General features: G+C 51.2%; 1 protein-coding gene across 3 annotated transcripts in view; it reads right to left on the bottom strand.

The window, feature by feature from the left end:
* Window positions 1-21,098, bottom strand: part of LARS2 (leucyl-tRNA synthetase 2, mitochondrial) — a 111,217-nt gene that overhangs the window by 74,937 nt on the left and 15,182 nt on the right. For all 3 annotated transcript variants that reach the window (XM_053669320.1, XM_053669321.1, XM_053669322.1), the window contains exons 4-5: window positions 16,407-16,498; window positions 14,163-14,223 (exon numbers count right to left, since the gene is read on the bottom strand). In XM_053669320.1, the coding sequence (XP_053525295.1) occupies window positions 14,163-14,223; window positions 16,407-16,498 (153 nt within the window). The remainder of the gene's footprint in view (window positions 1-14,162; window positions 14,224-16,406; window positions 16,499-21,098) is intronic.

Genomic DNA, 21,098 nt, shown 5'->3' with positions numbered 1-21,098 from the left:
CAGGACCTTGTCACGGAGAGAGGGATCCAACAGTGGACGCGGCAAAACTCCACTGATCACCAGTGGGAGTGGCAGCCACCACTTCAGTCTCTCCCGCCCTCCCTGACAGAGGCAGACTTTCCACCAGTCCTGGGGGCTCTCCCCGGGTCTGCATGTACGAAGGCCAACGGCATTACTTTGGTGCATTTTCGCCACGAGTGCCGGTGTCCCCTGCCCAGAGGAAGCTGGGAGTCCCCTGCCTGCTTATATCCATCAGCCGCCCCGCCCCCCAGGCCCTCGGGGGGGCCCTCCGTGTCATCCACCTGGGGAGAGAAACGGCAGACCACGTGCTGTGAGGCCCCCAGGAGTCCAGCCTCATGGGAACCACAAAGGGAGCGGTGAGGAGAGACCCCGCTCAGAATCGCATTTCCTGACAATGTCAGAGAACACTTCCAGAACCTTCCTTGATCTGCTGATTTAAAAAAAAAAAAAGAAAGAAGCTATTTCTAGTCTTCTAATGCTTCACCTCAGTAAAAATCACCAAAATCTTTCTGAAATTAAAGTGCTTAAAAGCTTTAGCTTTTAGTCTGGCTAGAAACTGAGACTCCCCTTCCGCATTTTCACTGGGAGCTGCTCACCTACAACCCTGCTCTGCAGACGGGGGGGCCTTTGGGGTTCCAACAGCCGCAAAGATGCCAACAGCCCTGCCATTGTTCTCCTCAAGCACATCTGGCAATACCTGGAGATGTTTCTGTTTGCCGCAGCTGTGTGTGGGAGGGTGCTATCGGTGAGTAAGGCTAGGGGTGCTGCTAACTCCCCACCATGCACCAGGCTCCAGAACAAAAAGTCATCCAAGTTCAGTAGTGCCCGGGGGAACACTGCTCTGTGGGTCTCAATCTGACTCGTGTGAGTCTGCAACTGCAGGCCGGTTAAGGAGCCAACTTTCTGGCAGGCACTCCATGAAAAGGGACTGAACGTCCTTGGGAAAGCGGAAATGCCGACCAATTCACTTGGGGTTCCCTTCTCCAGCCGGTGCGGCCCACCCCTGTTGAGCACACGGTGCAGGGCACTCACTCCCAGAGAGCTCACCCCTCTCCCAACACGGGGACCCACCCAAGGAGAGACCCAGCAAGTGTGCGGGCGCAGGCAGACACCGCTCTGCAACTCGGGTGTGCATGCAGAATGCCACTCCCCGGGACTGAGTGATTGGTTTGACTCTAAATTTTAAATCATTTAATATGCCTCCAAGCAGCTGTCTGACTTGGAAAACCTGTAATAAATTTCACATAATAAATTTCTCATTTCGAACTTACCCCCTTCCATGGAAAGGCTGTTGACCACGTTGTGTTGAAAGATCACCTGCTGGAATCCGGCCCACAGCACCCACATGTCCTGACCCAGCCCTGCCTGCACCCCAGGGGAGGCTGAGGTCTGTGCAGTGCGGGAGTCCTGCCCCCAGGCGGAGAGACAGCACCAATGTGGGAAGAATGCTGAGTCAAACTGGGCTGTTTACCCGGTTCCAAAATCCCTTTTCATTCCTGTGCTTTCCTTTCCCTGATTTCCAAATAAGCTGACACCTACATTAATGCACCCTTAAACCACAGGTGGCAAACACAAGGCCCTTGGGCAGAATCCGGCCCTCCACCTTGTTTTATCTGGCCGGGCACCTTGTTTCTACCCGGCAGCTATGCCCCTCGTTAAGGAGTAGTTACATGTATACAGTCCTAAAATTGTATTTGACCCTTTGAAGGCAACCATGAGTCTGATGTGGCCCCCAGTGAAAGTCAGTTTGATGCCCTGCTTTAAAACAAAAAGTCAGGTAACTCAGAGTCATAGCTGTAAAAGCAACTGCAGTTTAGCCGCACCCACAGAGTTCCAGAGAAAGGGGTCAACTTTTCCATCCCCCGGAGCCTTAGACAGCATAAAGACCTACCTGCCAAGGACAAAATTTATGCACCTGAGACCTCAGCTAGAATTACTCCTCCTCATTGCAATTTCCCTTCTACGATACCCAGTTTCCAGCATGAAAAATACGTTGTACATTCACAGCCACACACAGAGACCAACACAGACGGTGAGCTCGCTCAGAACACAGGTGAGGCTCAACACATCGGCCTTTGAGAACCGCCACGCACGCCTCCCACCTGAGAGGGCCCCTGCGTGGACACAAGTCACGGTGTCTAGAAGGCATGTACTAGGCACACAGGAGGGATCAATGGTGCCCCTTTCCTTGACTCGAGCGTGTTATGGGTGACTGAGCTGGTTTTTGTCATCAGGCCACTAAAAGAGGTGGGTGGGGGCCCCTGCGAGGCTCCTGGGACGAGGCTGGAGGGAGAGGAAAGGACGCAGGTAGAGCAAGCCTGCTATCCCCATCCCTGACCAGGTGTCCACTTCCAGGCTGAAAACTGATGGTGCTTCCAACAGAAAGACCAGGACACAGGACCCGGATGGAGAATTCCACACCAGGCTGCTCCCAGTGGCCGCAGGTGGCCCAGCACCGCTGGGAGAGCCAGCCAGGTCGTCTCCCACCTTGGCGTCCGCTCGGGCGGCACTGAGCTGAGTCTCCCTTCTCGGCCCGCTGCCCCTCGGACGGCCACTGGCACCGGATCGCAGAACCGCTGACGTCACTCAAAGCCACGTGCCTCTACTTCGCCCTCAACCTCACACTACTCAGGATAGCTGTCAGAATCTCACAAAATGACACAAATAAAAACCTGAAGCGGTATGTTTATCAAATCAGTCACTCCACAGCCCTGCGAGCTGCAGAGTCTACACCTTGGGAGAGAGAGAGGTGAGGCACCTCCATGCATCACAGTGCCAGGGACAAGGCCCGCATCAGCCTCCCCACCAGCCTCCAGCCTTCGCATCTGCCAATCCTGGAAGCAGATGAGATAGGTTCTCACACACCTCGAGCAAAAAACTGATCTTTTGTAATGTGCATTTTTGTCATTTGCTCTCTATTGGAATGCAAATGTATGGTAATGACCTTGCTTTCTATACCTAGTCTGGGTTCTCTAATTCTAAAGGAAAGAGGCTCTGAAGCACAGTGCGGCTCCAAGGCCAGAGGAGCCAGCCTCGGGATTCACAGGGTGCAACGCAGAAAAAAAACAATACGTATCCAGTCTGCGTCTGGTGCTTCCAGCCCTGTGTGGGCGCACTGAAAGAAGGAACAGGAAGGCTCATGGGAAAATCTGCTGGATGGGAGTCCTACAAACACTCAGCACTCGCTCTGCTTGCACTCTGGAACACTCTGCTTGCACGCTGGAATGCAGCTTTAAAAGTTACTGTGCCTGGCTGGATGGAGGGGGGCAAAGGGGGAAAAACTGGGACAACTATAATAGCATAAACAAATGAATTTTTAAAAAGTGACTGGCGCCCAGGTCTCCCTGCACCCCCAGGAATTTCACATGCAGACGGGGTGCAGTCCTGCCCTTGACTTTCCACAGAATGGAACGAATGCTTTCCAGAACCCAGAACGCTCGGTAAAAAAGAGCCAATGTATAGACGAATACTGGGTGACACTGACCGTGAGTATGTTTTTTTAATTATGAAAGACGGTCTGAACTTCACTGACTTTTGTAATGAGAAGTTCACCGGGAGCCTCATGGCTCTTGAAAACCGATTAGCGTAGAAGGAAAAAGAAAACAACAGAGAAGGCTTCAAATACACTTGGCATATGCACCTCAGGCCCCACCGAGAGGGGCTTCGTTTGTTCCAAAGATGGAACAAATGTCCTGGGGTTACTGTGAAGGCAGAGCCACACGGCCACCTCCAAGGCCCCTGGTCTACCTTAGCATGTATGATATATCAAAATTCACACGGTCAAGTGTCTGTATTTAAAAAACAGGAACGCCTTGAGACACAGCCCTCGCTAATTTCCTTAGCAGGCTTTCTAAACAAGTTCTTGGAAGCGTAGCCTGGGTTGTTCACACCAAACGTCAGATATGGGTTCCCAGGAGAAAGGCCGCCCCAGTGCACATGCGCCGAGCGCTCCGTGAAACCTGACCGGCAGCTGGCGGGTCAGAGCCGTGTCCTGATGTGTGTCTCTCGCACACTGATGTTTCCCTCCCTCCTTTCTCCTCTCTCTACAAATAAATAAATAAAAGCTGTTTTTAAAAAAGAACAAATGTAGAAGGAGACTCCTTTCAAAACTGAGATCAGTTTCTCGGCTCCCTGGTATAGGACTGGTTCTGACCTCCATGTTTCTCCCACTCACTGCACCCAGAAAAAGCCCTCCCTGAGGTCTGCCACCCAGTCCTGAGCCTAAGAGACTCAGGAATCGGCTGAGTGATGGAGGGGACCGGAGGGGCTGAGACCAGGGAGAAGGCTTTTCCGCCCGACTCAGGTTCTGTCTGTTCATTTGCTCACTGAACCAGCCCACCCGCACTGACTGAGAGCCCGCCATGTGCCAGCAGCGGGCAGGGGGGCCTCTCCTCCGGCACTGACACGGGCAGGGCCACCTACAGCGGCCTTTCCGCAGTCCCTCCTTTCCTGAGCAAGTTGCTCTGAATCGCCATTCCCACCCCATCCAGTGCCTTCCCATTTGTCCCCAAGGGAAGAAAGGCAACGCACCACCTGCGTGGGGCCCTGGCCCCACCCCTCCCACCTCTCCAGTTTCTGCTTTATTCCCTCTCACCTGGACCTTTCCCCACACCACCACTCATCTCCAGGCCCAGTCGGGGTCCCCGTCCGAGACCACGTGGCCACCTCTTCCTCCTTCCTGAGCTGTTACTCCCTACAGGTCCCACTGCCCAGCTTCCTCACCGGCCACTTCCTCTCCTCCCGCCTTCCTTCATCCACCTGTTAACTTCCATCTTCGCCAACCTTCTGCTCTGGTCCCCTTTATTCTTTTCCCAGTTCTCCTCCTTTATGCGGTGGAAGGAACAGGTGCTCTGTGAGGGTAATTAATTAATCATGAGCCTAACATTTGTCTCAGAATTCGTGTTGAGGTAATTATGTTCCCTCGCCTCAGCACTAACTTTAGACTGTAAATAAACATTTAATGAACATTGAAAATAACAAATGCTAGACACTTTGCTTAGAAAGAACACGCATTGTGTTCCAAAAGGTCTTGTTCCTCAAATCTAGGGCTACGGCCACATTCTCAAGTGACCCAGAAGGTTCCCATTCTACCAGCTCGCAAAGCCAACTGAGAGACTGAGTATTAGAAGAACCATGGCCTCTGGGGTTTAAAGACGACCCAGGCTCTTCCTGCACTGAAATCAGCTCGACAACCAGCTCCTCTTTGTGTTCTTGCCTTGACCCTCATTTTTTTGAATGCTGTTACTTTCACCTAAAAGCTGTCTCCTGCTAGGAGCTGCACAAGATTCCAGGAACTCTGCACCACCAGATGAGATGCAACAATTTGCTTAATTTCTCAGTAATCGTCCTTTGCCAGCTGACGAGAATTCCATCAAGAGGGTCTAGCAACACCGACCGCTTTTCCAACCAGACAGAGGGGAGCAGGAAACCCGCTGGGAAACCACTGATGAGACTAATGGGCCTGAACTGCAATTTGTTATCGGTCTACTCAGACGCCAGCATTTCGACCATCCAAGCCAAACCAGCTCTCTGCAGTGGTTGTGTTTTTTCTGGATGGAAAAGAACGTTAAGTTTATCTGTGACACCCTGGGAGATTTTAGGGTTGACAGGCCAGAGCCATCGGAAAGATGTTCTCTGTGTTTCCCTGAATAACATAAAGGCTATTTGTTCTCAGGGGCACGGACCCAGAGCCAGAGTAAGTATCAGCTGGTCGACGGCGCAGATGCAAAGTGGCAATCGCAGGGCCAACGTGTCCGCCCTGCTGCCTGCCAGCCCCGTGGGCAGGGAGCCGCGGAAGCCCGTCACCGCCTGAAAGATCTCACCATGGGTCGCAGACGAGAAAATAAAACGATAAACTCAGACAAAAGTTTCCCGTGGAACTTCCAAAATCTGCTCAGGAGAAAAGTTTTTAAATTTCAGGCTCACCTGAAATTGACTTCTACATATAAATTCTCAAAGAAAAGAGATGTTTTGACAGTAAGTTTGAAAGGTTATTTGAGAGTTAATTTAGGGCTCTTAGATGCTATGAATAATTCTCTCCTGCAATGGCTCATCCTGCAAGATGATTAGATGCCTCTCAAGTGAGTCTGCCCTCTAAGGAAGACAAGTGAAACCCTAGGGTGGCACTACAAGGGGACACGTCATCCCAGAACTTTCGGTCTAATGCAGAAAACCCCTCATTAAAAGCGCCTGTTAGCCTCATGGTGCCCTTCCACCCTGGCTCGTCCCCACCCCAACTCTAAGTCCCACGACTCACAAACCCCACACAGGCTGTGGGTCAGTTTACAAAATGAAGACAACAAATCAAACAATTCATTTGTCACGCAGCCACAGCGATGGGAACCAATACCTGAAGAACGGATCAGACAAACCCAGACCACTGGACATTCTGCAGAGCTGCCACACCAGACCCTTCAGAAGTCGAAGTCATTGCACTCGTCAGCTCGGCTGCTGGGACAAAGCCCACAGATGGGCTGAGGCTGGGGTGGGTCGTTGGGTCGGCACGAGTAAGCACGTTCTCCCAGCGCTGCTGGGATCAGGATGCCAGCAGGGCTGGGGTCTGGCTCAGACCCCCTTCCTGGCCTGCAGGCCACTGCCACTTCCGGGTCCTCGCGTGACCTCCCCTTTGTGTGCACGCAGGGAAAGGCAGCCAGCTCCCTGATGTCTCCCCTTATGAGGGCACTGCTGCCACCACGAGGGCCCCGCTCCTCTGACCTCACCCAACCCTAGTCACCTCCTGAACGTCCTCCAAATACCATCCCGGTGGGAGACGGGGATTCAAAGTATGCAGTGGGGGGTGGGGAAGAAGCACCAACATTCAGTTCAGAACAATCATTAACAAATAAAAAGCAGGGGGGCAGGGGAGGAGGGGAGTTGTGGGCAGACTGGCCATACCCTAACCTCTGAACCTGTGACTATGTTAGTTAAGTGGCTAAGAGGATTTTTCAGATGTAAGTAAAATAGGATTATCCTAAATTATCCAAGGGAGCCTGTGTAATCAATCACACAGGCAGGTAAAGGAAGGAGTCAGAGATGCCACAGAGGGTTCGGAAGCATGACAGGGACTCACCGTGGCCGCTGGAGGGAGCCGCACAGAGGCAGAGAAGGCCCGGCAGGCTGAGTCCTCCAACCACCGCATTAGGCCGACATCCTGGATGAGGATGGAAGCGCCCAGTAAGGAACACAGATCTGCAGACGACTCCTTGAGGTAGGCTGCTAAGCCCACATGCAAGGACCCTGCAAAGCCCGCCCCGATTTGCAGCCTACTGAAACTGTGAGGTCATAAGTTGGTGTTGTTTTAAGATGCTGAGTTTGTGGTAACTTGTTAGGGTAGCAATAGAAAAGTGACATTGGAAACTTGTCTGGGATAAAAATAACTACAAAAGATAACTGGGAAATTTACATACAGAGTGGATATTAGATAATATTATGAAATGACTGCTAATTTTCTTAGCTGTCAAAGTGGTATTGTAATTATGAAGAAGGACATCGCAAGTCTTCAGAGGGGAAGGCCAAAGTCCTTACAGGCAAAGTGGCTCCGTGCCCGACCGTTACTCGGCGAGTGGGGCAGAATCCAGCCATGCTGAATCCAGGAGGAAGGCGAGGGCATGCTCAGTGAGCTGTTCTTTCAACCTTTCCGAATGTTACGAGAAAACACTGGAGAAAAAGTGTGGAGTTAAAGAAGCTAGACACAAAGGGAGACGTGCGATGTGAATCCATTCATGTGACTGTAAGAAACGCGTGTGCTAAACCTCCACGGGAACCAAGGTGGTGGCGATCGTGGCTGTCAGAAGAGGGGGGCGGCTGCCTGTGGTGGAGAGAGATGGAGGGACAGCTGAGGAGGGGCTCACAGGAGTTTCTGGGTGCTGGGGATATTTTTTTCTTAATCTAGGTGGTAAGTACAGATCACAATGATGTATTAAGCTACACATACACACCTTAGGCTCTAGTTTATATGTGTCTAATATCTCACAATGAAATAAGTTGTTAAAATAATTATTGTGTTTGCAAAAACACTGCCTATTTAATTTGTTTTCATTATTCACTGAAAGAATTCACGGTGGGCCTCTATTTGGATTCCTACCCAGGAAGGTTTGGAAGCACGATCATTCCTGGATCCCTTTTCTTTTTCCCAAGCAGAAACCCAAAGTCACAGGCCTACTGAATCAGAAACTTGGGGGTGGGGGAGGTGCAGAAGTCTGAGCTTTGGCAAGCCCTCTTGGTGACTGTGGCACTCACGGGGGTTTGAGAACCACTGAGATACATACACACACATGTGATCCTTGTTACTTTCACGGAGTCACAACTTCATCGTCAAAACCTTGAAGACACTGCTTCCCAACACCCCTAAGCCTATCGTGCCAACACAACCCCAGACACCCTCCCTGTCAAAGGCGGCACCTGCACACTGAGGTGCGAGACTGTCTGCAGGCCCGATTCAACTGTGGAGAGAGTGTGTCTCTGATTTCCTAAGGCCTTTAAATAGTGACCTCAGCTCTTCAATGGCCATAAGAAGCATCCCCCTGGAGAGAAGGTAGGCTTGGAGGGGCACCAGATCACACCCACCACATATGAATAGCAAGACCCGTCACCAAAACCCAGCCCTCTGAGATGAGTGCCCAAGATCCCACCTCTGAAGAGCACTTCACCAGCAGGAAATTGGGACATTCTAGTCCCACCAGGCAGCATTGCGGGCCCCTGGAGGGATGATCGGACCGAGCTCATGACCACCAGTGGGGACTGTGGAAAAACAAACCACTTCCTCAAACAGCCACATTTACTGGGGGACCACAAGAGACCCCTTCTTTAGTTAGGGCTGAAGAGACTAAGAACGCCTTCCTGGCTGGGGCAGCGAAAACCTTGTCAGGTAGTTTAGGCTGCTGAATACTGAGCAGCCCGGCGCTGTATGGGGTTGGCCGGACCTGCGCTTGTATCACTGGGAGTTCCGGTCCTGCTCTCCAGGGGCCTGCAGCCCTGGTCTCTAACCCTTGGGCAGCTGGGCCAGCCTTCCTGGAAACACGGAGGCACCCAGAGATAAGCCCCTGTTCACTTCAGCTAAAACAAAAGCACCACCTTTTCTCTGTCGACCAAAGGAAAACCTCCAGGAAAGAGGTTAGTTTTCTGAGTCTGAGGGAGAAGGAGTAATCCAGAGCCAGAAATCTGCCAAATGCTGCACCCCTGTGAGGACCTGAAAGGGGACTCAAGAGTCAAACACTTCCAACACTGTTAGGCGTTGTCAAGGCAACGGCAGCTCCAGCCTCCCCAGGGCAGTCTTCCCAGCCATCTTCCCAGGCACTCACTTGCCCCCAGTGCTTTTCGTTTCAAGCTACTTTTTGAATTCTTTTAAAATAAAAAACATTAGCCCTGGCTGATGGAAGTGTGGCTCAGGGCATGGAGTGCCAGCCTGTGAACCAAAGGGTTACTGGTTCGATTCCCAGTCGGGGCGCATGCCTGGGTTGCAGGCCAGGTCCCCAGGAGGGGGCGTGTGAGAGGCAACCACACACTGATGTTTCTCTCCCTCTCTTTCCCCCCTTCCCCTTTCTAAAAATAAGTAAAATCTTTAAAAATAAAATAAAAAACATTAAAAACATACACCTGTATTTTGCCATGTATAATGTGGTCCCCCATAATGCACACCCACATTTCTGGCCCAAATTTCCAAGGAAAAAAAATCTTTCATTTTAATTTTTTATTTCAAGTTTCTGTTTATTTATATTTAGATACTTGTTTTTATATTATAAAGGAATTTTAGCATTTATTTTTTAATATATTATGGCACAGGAAATTTTATGTAACAGCCCTGGCTGGTGTAGCTCAGTGGATTGGGTACCAGCCTGCAAACCAAAGGGTCGCCAGTTCGATTTCCAGTCAGTTCGATTCGCCAGTCAGGGCACCTGCCTGGGTTGTGCCCCAGGTCCCCAGTAGGGGGCACTCGAGAGGAACTAGACATTGATGTTTCCTTCCCTTCCCCTCTTTCTAAAAATAAATAAAATCTTCCCAAAAAATTATGTAACAAATAATTACAAAACAGAAGAACAGATACAAGGTAGAAGAAATTTTAATTAGCACTACCCATACACATCCTTATTTTTCCCTCAAAAATTTGGGCAAAAAGTGTGCATTATACACAGCAAAATACAGTATTTCTGCTGTCCTGGGGCCTTGTTATTTGTTGTAGTTTAATCCTTCATTGTCAAACACCTAGGCCTCTGTAAATAAAATGCCAAGGTAGTAAGGGCTTTGAGAGGGAAGAGACTTCAGACTCCCTACTTTGAAGGCAGCTGAGGCATCACTGTCCTGTGTACAAAGTTTCTTGTATCTTATACCTTCTTCAGTAAACGTCTCTATTTCTTGTAGTGCGTGGCTGGATACCTTCCAGACAGACCACATATACTGTTTGGGTCTTGCCACAAAATAATGCAGAGCGGAGCGTGCAGATGAAAACTGGCCACGGGATAGCAACTGCTGCAGCCAGGCGGTGAGTGTGTGGGGGCGCCCTCTGCTAGTCTCACTTTTTTAAGTATGAGTTGGAAATCTTTTCAAAATAAAAAAATCATTTAAAAAGAAAAAGGCGAGAAAGAAGACAGTGAGAAACAGAGAGAAAGGAAAGCGGGTGAGTCGGCAAAAGGATGAAAGAGAACGGGAAATGGGAAGAAGACGCTGGAAGTGGGGAGGATGCAAAGAAAGCAGGAGAATCAGAAGCAAAGAGATCAGTGCAGACGGTGGGGGGGGCTATCAACCCCTCAGCAGCCCCTGCCTCATGCAGGCTCTGCCGCCCCGATGGCAAAACCTGGAAGAGCTCAGGTCCCCAAAGCCTGTCCCAGTGAGAGTTCTGAGAGCAGCGTCCTGGGAGAACCACACCTGACCCTCCCAGCCCCGCCGTGCCAGTGGGCGAGAGTGTGCAGGGTCGAGAGAGCTGGTTTCAGTGCACAGCCAGCCATCTAGGCTGTGTTTCCCTGGCCCTGGCATGGGCAAGGTCGTCAGTGTTGTTACTGAGCACCAACATGTACAGAAGACCAAACGTGAAAACACGAGAAGGAAATCAGGCACGGGAATTTAGAATCCAATAAAAAGAAGTACAGATAAAAACTCATAAGAGCTCCACCATAAAGAAACTCAGCAAATGGTCAGCTCTTGGCTCGTGCCAGCAAGGGAGCGGGAGAGGAGCTGAGTGAATGCAAACACCACGTGTGCCCAACGCTGGGCCGTGTTCGGTCTGTGCCGACTCCACACTGGAGAGTGTGTGTGTCCGAGTGTCACTCAGCAAGCACCGCAAACCACTCGGAAAGCCTCCTTCGGGCAGATTCCAGGCACTACGTCCAATCCTGTCTGGTTGGACTTTCTTTCTCTTCGTATACTTGTCTGATTTCTGAAGAGGACTCCTAGGGACTGCTCCCAAAACAACCACCCAGATGATTGTGGATAAAAATTAGCGCCAAAGTCTACTGCAATCAAGAACACGGCCAAGGCCTGGCCCGGAAGCAGCTCGGGCCCCAGAGCACTGGTGAGAGCAGAGGTCCCAGGCAGAGACGTACCTGCCTCGGGGCACCACACCTGCCCAGGGGGAAGCTCACTGTGTCATTTGTCACATGGAACTAACTCATCGGGCCCTTCCCCAGGACCAGTTCAGATCACCAAGGCCATAGGCTGAACCCATGAGAGTCACGGGCAGCCCGTACCTTGTCCTCAGCAAGGCTGCCGATTACCGCACAGGGCGAGGCTGCACAAAGAAACAGCTCTCTCACCGCACAGTGTGGGGTTTGATTCCCTTCGTGCTCTTCCCTCCGTCAACCTTCCGCTTTCAAACCTGGTTTTCGGCTTCTTACTTTCCATCTCCTCAAAGCGGTATAAACCGTCTGGGGAGCGACATCTGACAAAGCGCAGCAGCACTGTCTGGGCTAAAAGCCGTTCCGTGACCACTCTGGCTCCCCAGAAACACATTCATCCCAGAAATGTTTTAAACCAGAGAATGAAGCCTTTCTGAAAGGTAAGAGCAGCTCCGGAGGGCCGGGCCATTCCTCCAGGGAGCCGCCCCCAGGGAAAGGCGGGGAGAATGGGCCGGGGCCTGGGCTGTGGAGCCGGCTCTCTCCGCCCGGGGGACGGAGGTGACATTTCTGAGCCACCTTTCTCTCTTCTAATATTCTGCTACTTGTCAGCTAGCCATCTGCTGAACGATCACGTTTTGATGAGACGTTAAGAATGCCACCTTGTGAAGGGCACAGATTCGCCTGGTCCACTCACTATCTATTCCTCCACCTCCCTCACCGTGCTGCTCCACAGGCCCCCACAGACCGTGTGGGTTTCCTCGAAAAGCACCCGTGCACTCCCGGGCGCAAAGGCATCAAGAACACACTGTCTACACTGGTTTCCATCACTCGTGCTAACATCACCCTCAGGACAGAAGGGTGGGGGGCCAGGGTGCTGGGGACCACACTCGGTGCCATCAACGTGCCAGAAACGTCACAGGCTTTTGGCAGACAGGACCAGATAGAAGAAAGCCACCGTGAGCCAAAGAGCATCTCCCCCTTCTAAGAATAGGTTGGGTTCTTAAGAAAAAGGGCTCCAAGGGGCAAGGTCCAGAGGGGAGGGGAGGCTCTGGGGCAAACGGAGATCCCACAAACCGGAGAGCCCGCAAGCCAGACACCTCGGCTGTGGTGGCTCAGCAGCACTCCAAGCAGTCACAGTCGGGCGTGTCTGTGATGCCACTGTGCACATCTGGGTAAAGATCAGACCGAAGGGAGCGATGCACCAGGAGCGGTGGATTCCCCAGCCCCAGACAGAACTAAACGATGCGGAGACAGCAGAGCTGCACTCCACTCCCCCGGCTGATGAATCTCTGCACTGTGCACTGATAAAATGATACAGTCCGCTCAGGAAACCAGCAGGGAAATCCACGTGGTGTCTGCGAAGAGATTCCAAAACAAACAAGGAGAGCACAGCATTCTGAACTCATGGAAAAGATTTCTTAAAGGGAGAAAAGCAATTTTCAAGAGCATCTTCTTGTATTCTCAAGAAAATTCCCGAACATATAGGGTCTGTGAAGATCAGATAGCAAAGCAAGAAGGAAAAAAAAATAGTATCTGACCAAGAGTCTTGAAAAAGAAAACGGGAACTGAATGAGATAAGGAAAAATAACAAATCTCAAAATATAGCAGCAAAATTAATATTAGCTAGAAACCATCCAAGCAACATTGATTCTATAGAAATGGAGTCAGGGATGTGGAAGGCAAATACGGTAAGTTCTTCCCAAGAAAGACCAAAATCGTGAGACAACCATGAAAACGAAGGATGCTGAGCAGCGCAACCCCCCACGGGCAGGGCTCCTGAGAGAGAGAGCCCGTCTCTGCCCCAGGGAAGCCCCCCTATGGCAGGTCAAGAGTGGTCCCCGAGTGCCGGGTGAAACTGGAGTGGAAGGACCCCCACCAAGGAGCTACTGGTGACAGAATCAGGGTGGGCTCTTAAAGCCTCAATTCCAAACCTGGCACAAAAGGGAAATAAATGGCCAGTCAACTCAACGCCTAAGGGTCAATAGTTATCCACCTCCACGTAAATGCCCACAGTCTTTTTAAGCTATTGCTGAGAAGGGCGGAAGCGCCTGTGCAAAGAGTTTGATTTAAGCTTTATTTTTATAGAGACTGTAACATAACATTAAAGGAGCAGGTGCCTGGCATGAAGTTATGTTAAACAATGGTTATTTTGACCATGAGAGTCATTAATCATACAATTAGAGCTAGTTGTATGAATAGAGCTTTTGATGTCCTGCTTTTCTTATCTAATTCTATTCCTGTCCAGGTACAGGAGGGGCTGTTACTCTAACAACTTTTAGATATTCAGGGGCTACCTCATTAGGGGGGACTCTTGTGTGAGTTGGGTCAAACCCACAGAGGCTGGCTGTTCTCTGGCATCCAACCAGGTGTCTGACTCTTCATTCGTCGCCTGCGCCGTCCATCCTTCGGGGACTCTGAACCCTACCGAGGCTGGACCCTGGGGGATACTTTTTCACTCGTGGAGACCTGCTTTCTGCCTCCCTCCCTTCCCTCCCCCCAGCCCTAAGAGGAGGCCCGGGAAGAGAATGTCACCGTCCCCATGCATTCAGGACCTTCGTTACAATACAGACCTGCGGCGAAGGAGGGTCGACTCACCCTGTCCCAGCTGAAACACAGGCCCAGCCGATCCAGCTGCTTCCTCATGTGTTTGATGTTGCTGTGAAACAGAGGAAAGAAGGTCAGGTTTTTAGAGGAGGGGAAGCCATAAACCAACTAAGCTTCGAAAATGTGAAGGGTAACTGAGAAAAGTCTACATTATTCCAAAGGGCTTTAAGTGTTGTTTTGCCCTGGACCAAAAAAAAAAAAAAAAACCCACTAAGAATCAGTTAAAATGTCAGCATATTAGAAGACACCCACTTCTTGAAATCAGACAGAATCTAATAAGAACCACAACGGTCTTGGCCCTGGAATGGGCCCTTCCTTTGGCCATTCAGACAGGCAGCTCCTGTGGAATAATCACTCCTGGCCCATCCATAGGTATGTCTGTATTCTGCACAGGCATCAGCCAAACATTTGCAAGTATAAAATCCACTGAGGAGAAAAGGAAAACCTTAACATATAAGCCGTGGCGATCCTAAGGCAATCTGGTTTAGTGCTTTGTTAATCGAAACCCGAATCATCGGGAGAGAGGGAGAGAAGCCAATTAATTGGCCTTAATATAAAATAAGGAAACATCACTTTTTATTTTTTTAGAGAAAAAGGACTAATTCCCTGCTCCTGCCTCCTCTTTCAGTTCAAGCAGCCCGAACATCGGAAAAGCCGTGAGAAAACTCTAGGCCATCTCTGATTAGCCAACAGCAGCTTATTTTATTCCAGGACTCGAGCTAAGCATTTTTGCAGAAAAGTGCTTTCTACAGACCAAATGTGGCTCCCACAATTGATACATTGAAACCTAACCCCCAGCCTGCTGGTATTAGGAGGTGAGGTCTTTGGGAGGTGATCAGGTCGTGAGCCCTCGTGAATGGGGTTTTGTGTCCTTATAAAAGGGACCCCAGAGAGCTCCCTTGCCCCTTCCACCATGTGAGGATGCAGAGAAGACAGCCATTGCACCCTGGAAGAGAGTCTAACTGGACACCTTGGCCTTAGACTTCCCAACCTCTGGACCTAAGAAATAAATGTGTTGTTTCGAAGCCACCCAGGCTGATACTGTTGTGACGGCAGCTAAGGCGGACCTTCATCTTTACCATTCCTACGAGGTAGGAGCTATGACCACCCTTCCTTTAGAGATACATAAACTGAGGCACAGAGACATTAAGTAATTTGTTCAAGGTGATTTGCCAGCAAGAAGGCAAGGCATGCTCTGCACTGAGGTGGCTGATTCAGGGCCATCTTCCTCACTGCTGTTCGGCAGTGGGGTCTGGCAGCCCCTCCCTGTAAAAGGCTAGACAAGGATATTCTCATCTTTGTGAGCCATACAGCCCTTCACAACTACTCCCCTCTGCCACTGCATCGTGACAGCAGCCATGGACAAAGTGTCAACAAGTGGGTGTGACTGTGTTCCAATAAAACTTTATTTACAAGCCAGGCAACCCTTGGTCTAACTCACATCAAATGTATGCCCTGTCTGATCCATTTTATTTGATCATCATTTGATCACTGCTCCAGGGAAGCAGATGGTGTAGTGAATGTTTTCACAGTGCAGCCTCGGTCAAGACAAAGCAAAGGAAGGTGAAGACCGTGGGGAGGGGCCGCAGAATGGCACCTCCACACCTCAGGGTAGCGGGGAGCCCCAGACCTTTGTGAAAGAAGCTGATGGGGGCGGGCCCAGAACATTCTGCTGGGTTCTGGTATAAGGCCCTCCAGCCGTGATCTGGAGGGAGAGGAGTGGACAGAAAGCCTGAGGTATGGGAGGGACTGGGAGTGGGTCCCTTGGGAGAAAGCCACGCCCAGAATCAAATGACCATCTAGTTCTATGTTGAATGACTAAGTTCCTCTTGCTTCAAAGTGGTGAAAGAAAGAACAGAATTTTCAGAGAAAATGATACTGTGGAATTTGGATATAGCTCAAACGATAGTCACGGAGATGAGAAGCATGGTAGAAATTTATCGACTGCAACCCTCTCCTCCTCTTCCTTCCAAATGCACATACTCGACGGAAGAATAACTTGGTAAATGACGGAGCATCAGAACAGACACATGAATGCCCGACCACCCAAAGCCCCCTTCGTGCTTCTTAGCCAAGAACCGAGAGCGGAGAGAGACAAGCACTGGTGGATGCAACCCCGTTCCTCACTTGGCAGAGCCGCAACGTTGGCTCTCCTCTGCTTCCTGTGTCTCCTGCACAGATGTACAAAACCGAGGTTTCTGCACGCAGGTGTTTGAATATGTCTGTAACACATACCTTCGCGTCCAGCTTTCTGGATGCAACTTCCTCTCGATGGCGGCGTTTTCGGCAGGCAGTCCAAACGCGTCCCATCCCATGGGGTTGATGACCTTCACCGGGAGAGAAACATCAGTCAAGGTAGAGTGCAGGGACCGGTGTGGGCTTTCTCTTGTGGGCGGCACACAGGCGTTCTCTCCTACCAACATGCCTTATCTCCTTCTGGGAGGGGGTTACCTACAACAAGCCTCTGCAGCAGCTGGTGCCAGGCACTGGAAGTTCTTAACGAAATCAAACAGACCGCGAGGCTCAAGGGCTGGCCAGCTACCTGGCCTCCTTGTCTGTATAAGGGGCCCAGGGTCCTCCTTTCCCACATGTTAATGGCACACATTAGGTGCTTTGCTGGAAAGCAGCCTGGCTGTTCTTGCCACAGCCGCCTGGACCAGGCACAGCCCTTGATGGGATGGCAGCCATCTGTGTGCTGAGCAGGAAGGGGCTCGTCTCCAACTGCCCTGGACAAAGGCACTGCCGGGCAGATCTGGCCACCCTGGGGTTGCTGGTGGGGCGGACCCACCCAGATCTACTTTCTGGAAGCGATACACACAGGCTCGGTGAACAGAAAATGCTGCTGCAGCTCCTGGGATGCTGGTCTGCCAGGTCCGGTGCTTCCTGGTCTGGGGAACCTGGGTGGCCAGGCAAGCTCTGGGTCTGCAGCCTGACATGACATGACTCCCCCGCTATGTCCCTTCCGTCCCCGTACCCACCCCTATCCTGAGGTCAGTCTATAGACAGGCTTCTCCTTTTTTATCTGTTGGATGTTTCTCCACTTACAAACATAATACAAGCTTATTTCAACAAGGAAACAACACAACACCTGATCCACAAAGGCGAAGCCACACCGCTCCTCCTGGCCGCCAGCCCCGTTCTCACGCCCTTGATGTAACAGCAGCAGCCCCTGCATCCCGGTTCGAACGCAGATGTACAAGCGCATGCGCACACCCCCCCCCCGCCTGCAGGCTTATTTTTATGGAAACAAAACCTATGATATGCCATTTTATGAGCTTTTCTTTTCACTTAACAAATCATAGACACCTGTACAAAATATGTATACATGCATGTCCATATATGTGTCGTTTTAAAAAATTCTAACATTACTTGGTTGCATCTGTGGCATGCAGTTTTAGGAACCTGACTAGACACAACCCAATTCGGCTGATCCTTTGGGCCGGAGGTCTCTTTCCCCCTGCTCAGTACGGCTGGGCCAAAGCATTCTGTCCCTCCACACTGAATCCTCCCCTCCTGGGAAACTGCTCCTCTTCCAACTTCATACATTGGAAGGACCGTCTGTTGCAAAACCCATTCCTCTGGCTACAGACGGAGGCCTGTGCCGGGATCCCTCTCCAAGCTTGCCTGCTGTCTGGGGTGGAGTTTGTGTGACAGAGACCAGGATGACAAGGGCACACCCCTTTCCTTTCCCTCCTCCATCGGGACAAACAAGGACAGCAGAAGAGGGCTCCAGGTGGCCCTGCCTTCCTCCTGGTGCAGATGTCTGAGAAAACAAAGCGACAGGTGGACAGAGGTGGACGAGACCGACGGGCTGTGAGGACCTGGCCCCCAAGCCAATGGGGCCTGTAGCATCTCCTTTGACTCTGCAAGTTACACCCAGATCTGGAGAACAATGAAACCTCCCATTCTGCTTAAGCTGGTCTGGGCTGGGTTTCAGTCCCAAGCGGCTAAGAACCCCAACTCAAACAGACGCCCTCTAGGATACAGCTTTCTCCTGAGTACTGTTTAATCCAGAGATGACAAGCATTCCTACTAAGTGTTACAGTTTTTCCTCTTTTCTTTTTAATTATCATGAGCTAAAAAAAGAAATCCCATGTAGGGGCTACAGGCTGGATTACTAGAAAGTTCTTCAATACTTCCACGGACAGCGCAGCTCCCAGATGCGCTTTAATCCCCCTGGGGCCTGCAGAACAAGGGAACTGCTGCGTGACCCTGAGAAAGGGGGGACCCTAATCACCACTCGGTTTCTTCGCCAGAACCTGCCAAATGGCACGAGGTCACAGTTTCTACCTATTAATGTTCTGTAGGTGCTGTCCGTATTTCTAATGCCGTCAACACAGAAAACAGTCACAAAAACCCTGTCTGGATTTTTATGTAATAAACCCATTCGTTTCTATTTTTGTTGTCAGAGGAAATTTACATAGAAAGAGATGCTGGCTCACAGGTTACCCGAGCTGTCTATAAAGTCGGAGCCCTGGCAGGTGGATCAGTTGGTTGGGGGTTCGATTCCCAGTCAGGGAGCATCAGGAGGCAACCGATCAATGCTTCTCTCAAATCAATTTTTCTTTTTCTCCCGCCATCGCTCCCCTCCACTTCCCCCGCCCCTTCCTCGCTCCCTAAAATCAATAAACATATCCTCTGGTGAAGATTAAATAAATAAAAAGTCAGAAGAATCTTAAAGCATCTCAATATTAAGCTCATATTCCCACCAAAAAATTAACAAAAAACCCAAATGTCTGTCCTAGAACACAGGGTGCGAGAAGGCCCTTTCGCTTCTTGAAGTCAGCAGAGTTCCTGCCACCGTGGTCCACATTCGTGTGGCCCAGGAGAGGACCCCACGAGTCCCATTGCCAGGGCTTCCCAGCTGCAGCAGCCAGGGTGGACCGCGGTCCGGGCCGTTCGGAGTCGGCTCCCGGCTGTCCGGGACGTGCGAGTGAGGACCGGCGGCAGGGCTGCGGGCGACCGCGGTGCGTCCCTCGCGCCCGGCAGCACGTTCCGCTTGCTGGTCCGACGGCTGCAGCTCAGTGACGTGAAAGACACGGTGTCAGGTGCTCCCTTGGCCGGTCTCCTCCTCGTCTCGGTCTCACGCGGCGTCTGGTCCGTGACTTCTCTGTGGCCAAGCCTATCAAACGCATTCACTGCAACAACTCGGATCTCTGCTTTTTAGCTCCGAAATCCCCATTTCTTACCTCCTGTCACTGTGACGCGGTTTAATCCTTTCATTGCTCCACAAGAAACATGTGCCAATAAGGTGATTTATTCTAAAGCAAAAATCAAAAACTCCCCGGCACCTGGATTTATATGCCAGGTCAGGCCACCTGAGCCCTCTCACTTCCCCAGGACTTAACCTCTTCTTAGATGTGAGTGCTTTTTGCAGAATGAAATGATGAGAAAGTCCTGGTGGCTGCAAGCTGCAAATCTATGAAACAAACTTCCAGAGTGTGAAGTCATCATTTCCAGTGCTGCTTCTAACACATATTCTGTCTTTAAAGAGTGAGAAGCCAAGCGGACAGCAAAACAACCCTGGACTTCACCAGAGCAGGACACTGCCCCCACCACTGGACAGGAGACTCGGAGGGAGGGAGCAGAGCTGACGGGGGCTCAAAGGCTGAAATCGGCAGGCCCGCCCAGATGGGGCTGGGTGAGGAAGGGAACCCTAACCAGGCCGGAGAGAAATGCCCTGGCTTCGCCTTGCCTCTTGCCTGCAACTCTGCCAGAACCTGTATCAGCCAAAACCAGCCAGAGGCCAGTGACACCAGAGCTTGGGAAACGTGGCCTGCAGGGGTCTGACCCTCTGCCACTCACAGCAAAGCAGGGTCTGACAGCAAGCTGGCCAAGGCCCAGCCCAGGAACACCAGCAGGACTGCAACCTACCGGGGTTCTTGACATCAGAGAGGAGTCAGGACCACTACTGACCAGGGGCAAACCCAGGGATCGGGGCCCGGAGATCAGACTGGAGCGGGCCAGGAGCCAAGGCCTGGGAGCTGGGTCTGGGCCGGCCTGCCATGCAGACACAGCCACCTGACCGTGGCAGAGCCGCAGGCCTCTCAAGGTCATCTGGCAGGATGGACAGCAGCAGGCTAGGAGAAGGGACCCAGGAGAGGGCACAGCTACCTGTGACGACATACGGACAATGCTCCGCAGGGGTAAACACCAGAACGTGTCCGGGACGACCACCCTGCAGGGCCTGGTGAGCCCGGGGTGGTCCAAGGGGGCTGCCGCCTTTCAAAGGCTTATATATATATATTCTAAAGGGGGAATATGAAATTTTATGTTCAACTTTAAAACCCTTTTCTTTCAGAAGGAGGAAAAATAAAAGAACAAGCGAAGGTACAGTTCTTCCTCCCACCCAGGAAGTTAGACGGAGCGAGTAGAGTTAAGAAGATTCTGGAGAGAGGCCAGGCAGCTGCTCGGCTGCCTTCTCCGTGGAAAGGGGCCCACGATGCCGCTGGAGAGCCCACCAATTTCTCTCTCAGCCAGGCACCAACTTTACATCTGAAACCAATTCAGCTTCTAATTGACGGCAACCATGGTTACTGCTTCTCAAAAAACCCACTCTTTTCAGAGAAGGCCACGGCTTTTCTGGAGTAGATTACACACTTTATTTCCAAGAAATGAGAAACACGACGTTTAATTATGTTTAGCAACTGTACTAACCCACCGTGACTACAGGTCGGGAATCAAAGGCAAGGGACCACTTCAGGGTGAAAAAAGTCCTGGCGACAGCACCCAGGCCCGAGCAGGAGCCCCCTGTAGGGACGTGGAGGGACGTGACAGGCAGAGACATCAGCCACCTTCCAATTCCTTCTCTTCCTCAAATTATGTGGAGACGGTAAGTTCCAGAAACGCACTTTCTCCTTCGAGACGCTGCATGGATTTGGAAATTGGCGAGCTCAGCGCCATGCTACGCACTCCGGGCTCTTCACA

The sequence above is a fragment of the Artibeus jamaicensis genome, unplaced genomic scaffold (assembly GCF_021234435.1).
Source record: "Artibeus jamaicensis isolate MK-2021 breed Jamaican fruit bat unplaced genomic scaffold, CSHL_Jam_final contig_519, whole genome shotgun sequence".
In the NCBI taxonomy this organism is placed as follows: Eukaryota; Metazoa; Chordata; class Mammalia; order Chiroptera; family Phyllostomidae; genus Artibeus; species Artibeus jamaicensis.
The sequence above is the reverse complement of the archived record's forward strand: the minus strand, read 5'-3'. Positions and strand labels throughout refer to the sequence as shown.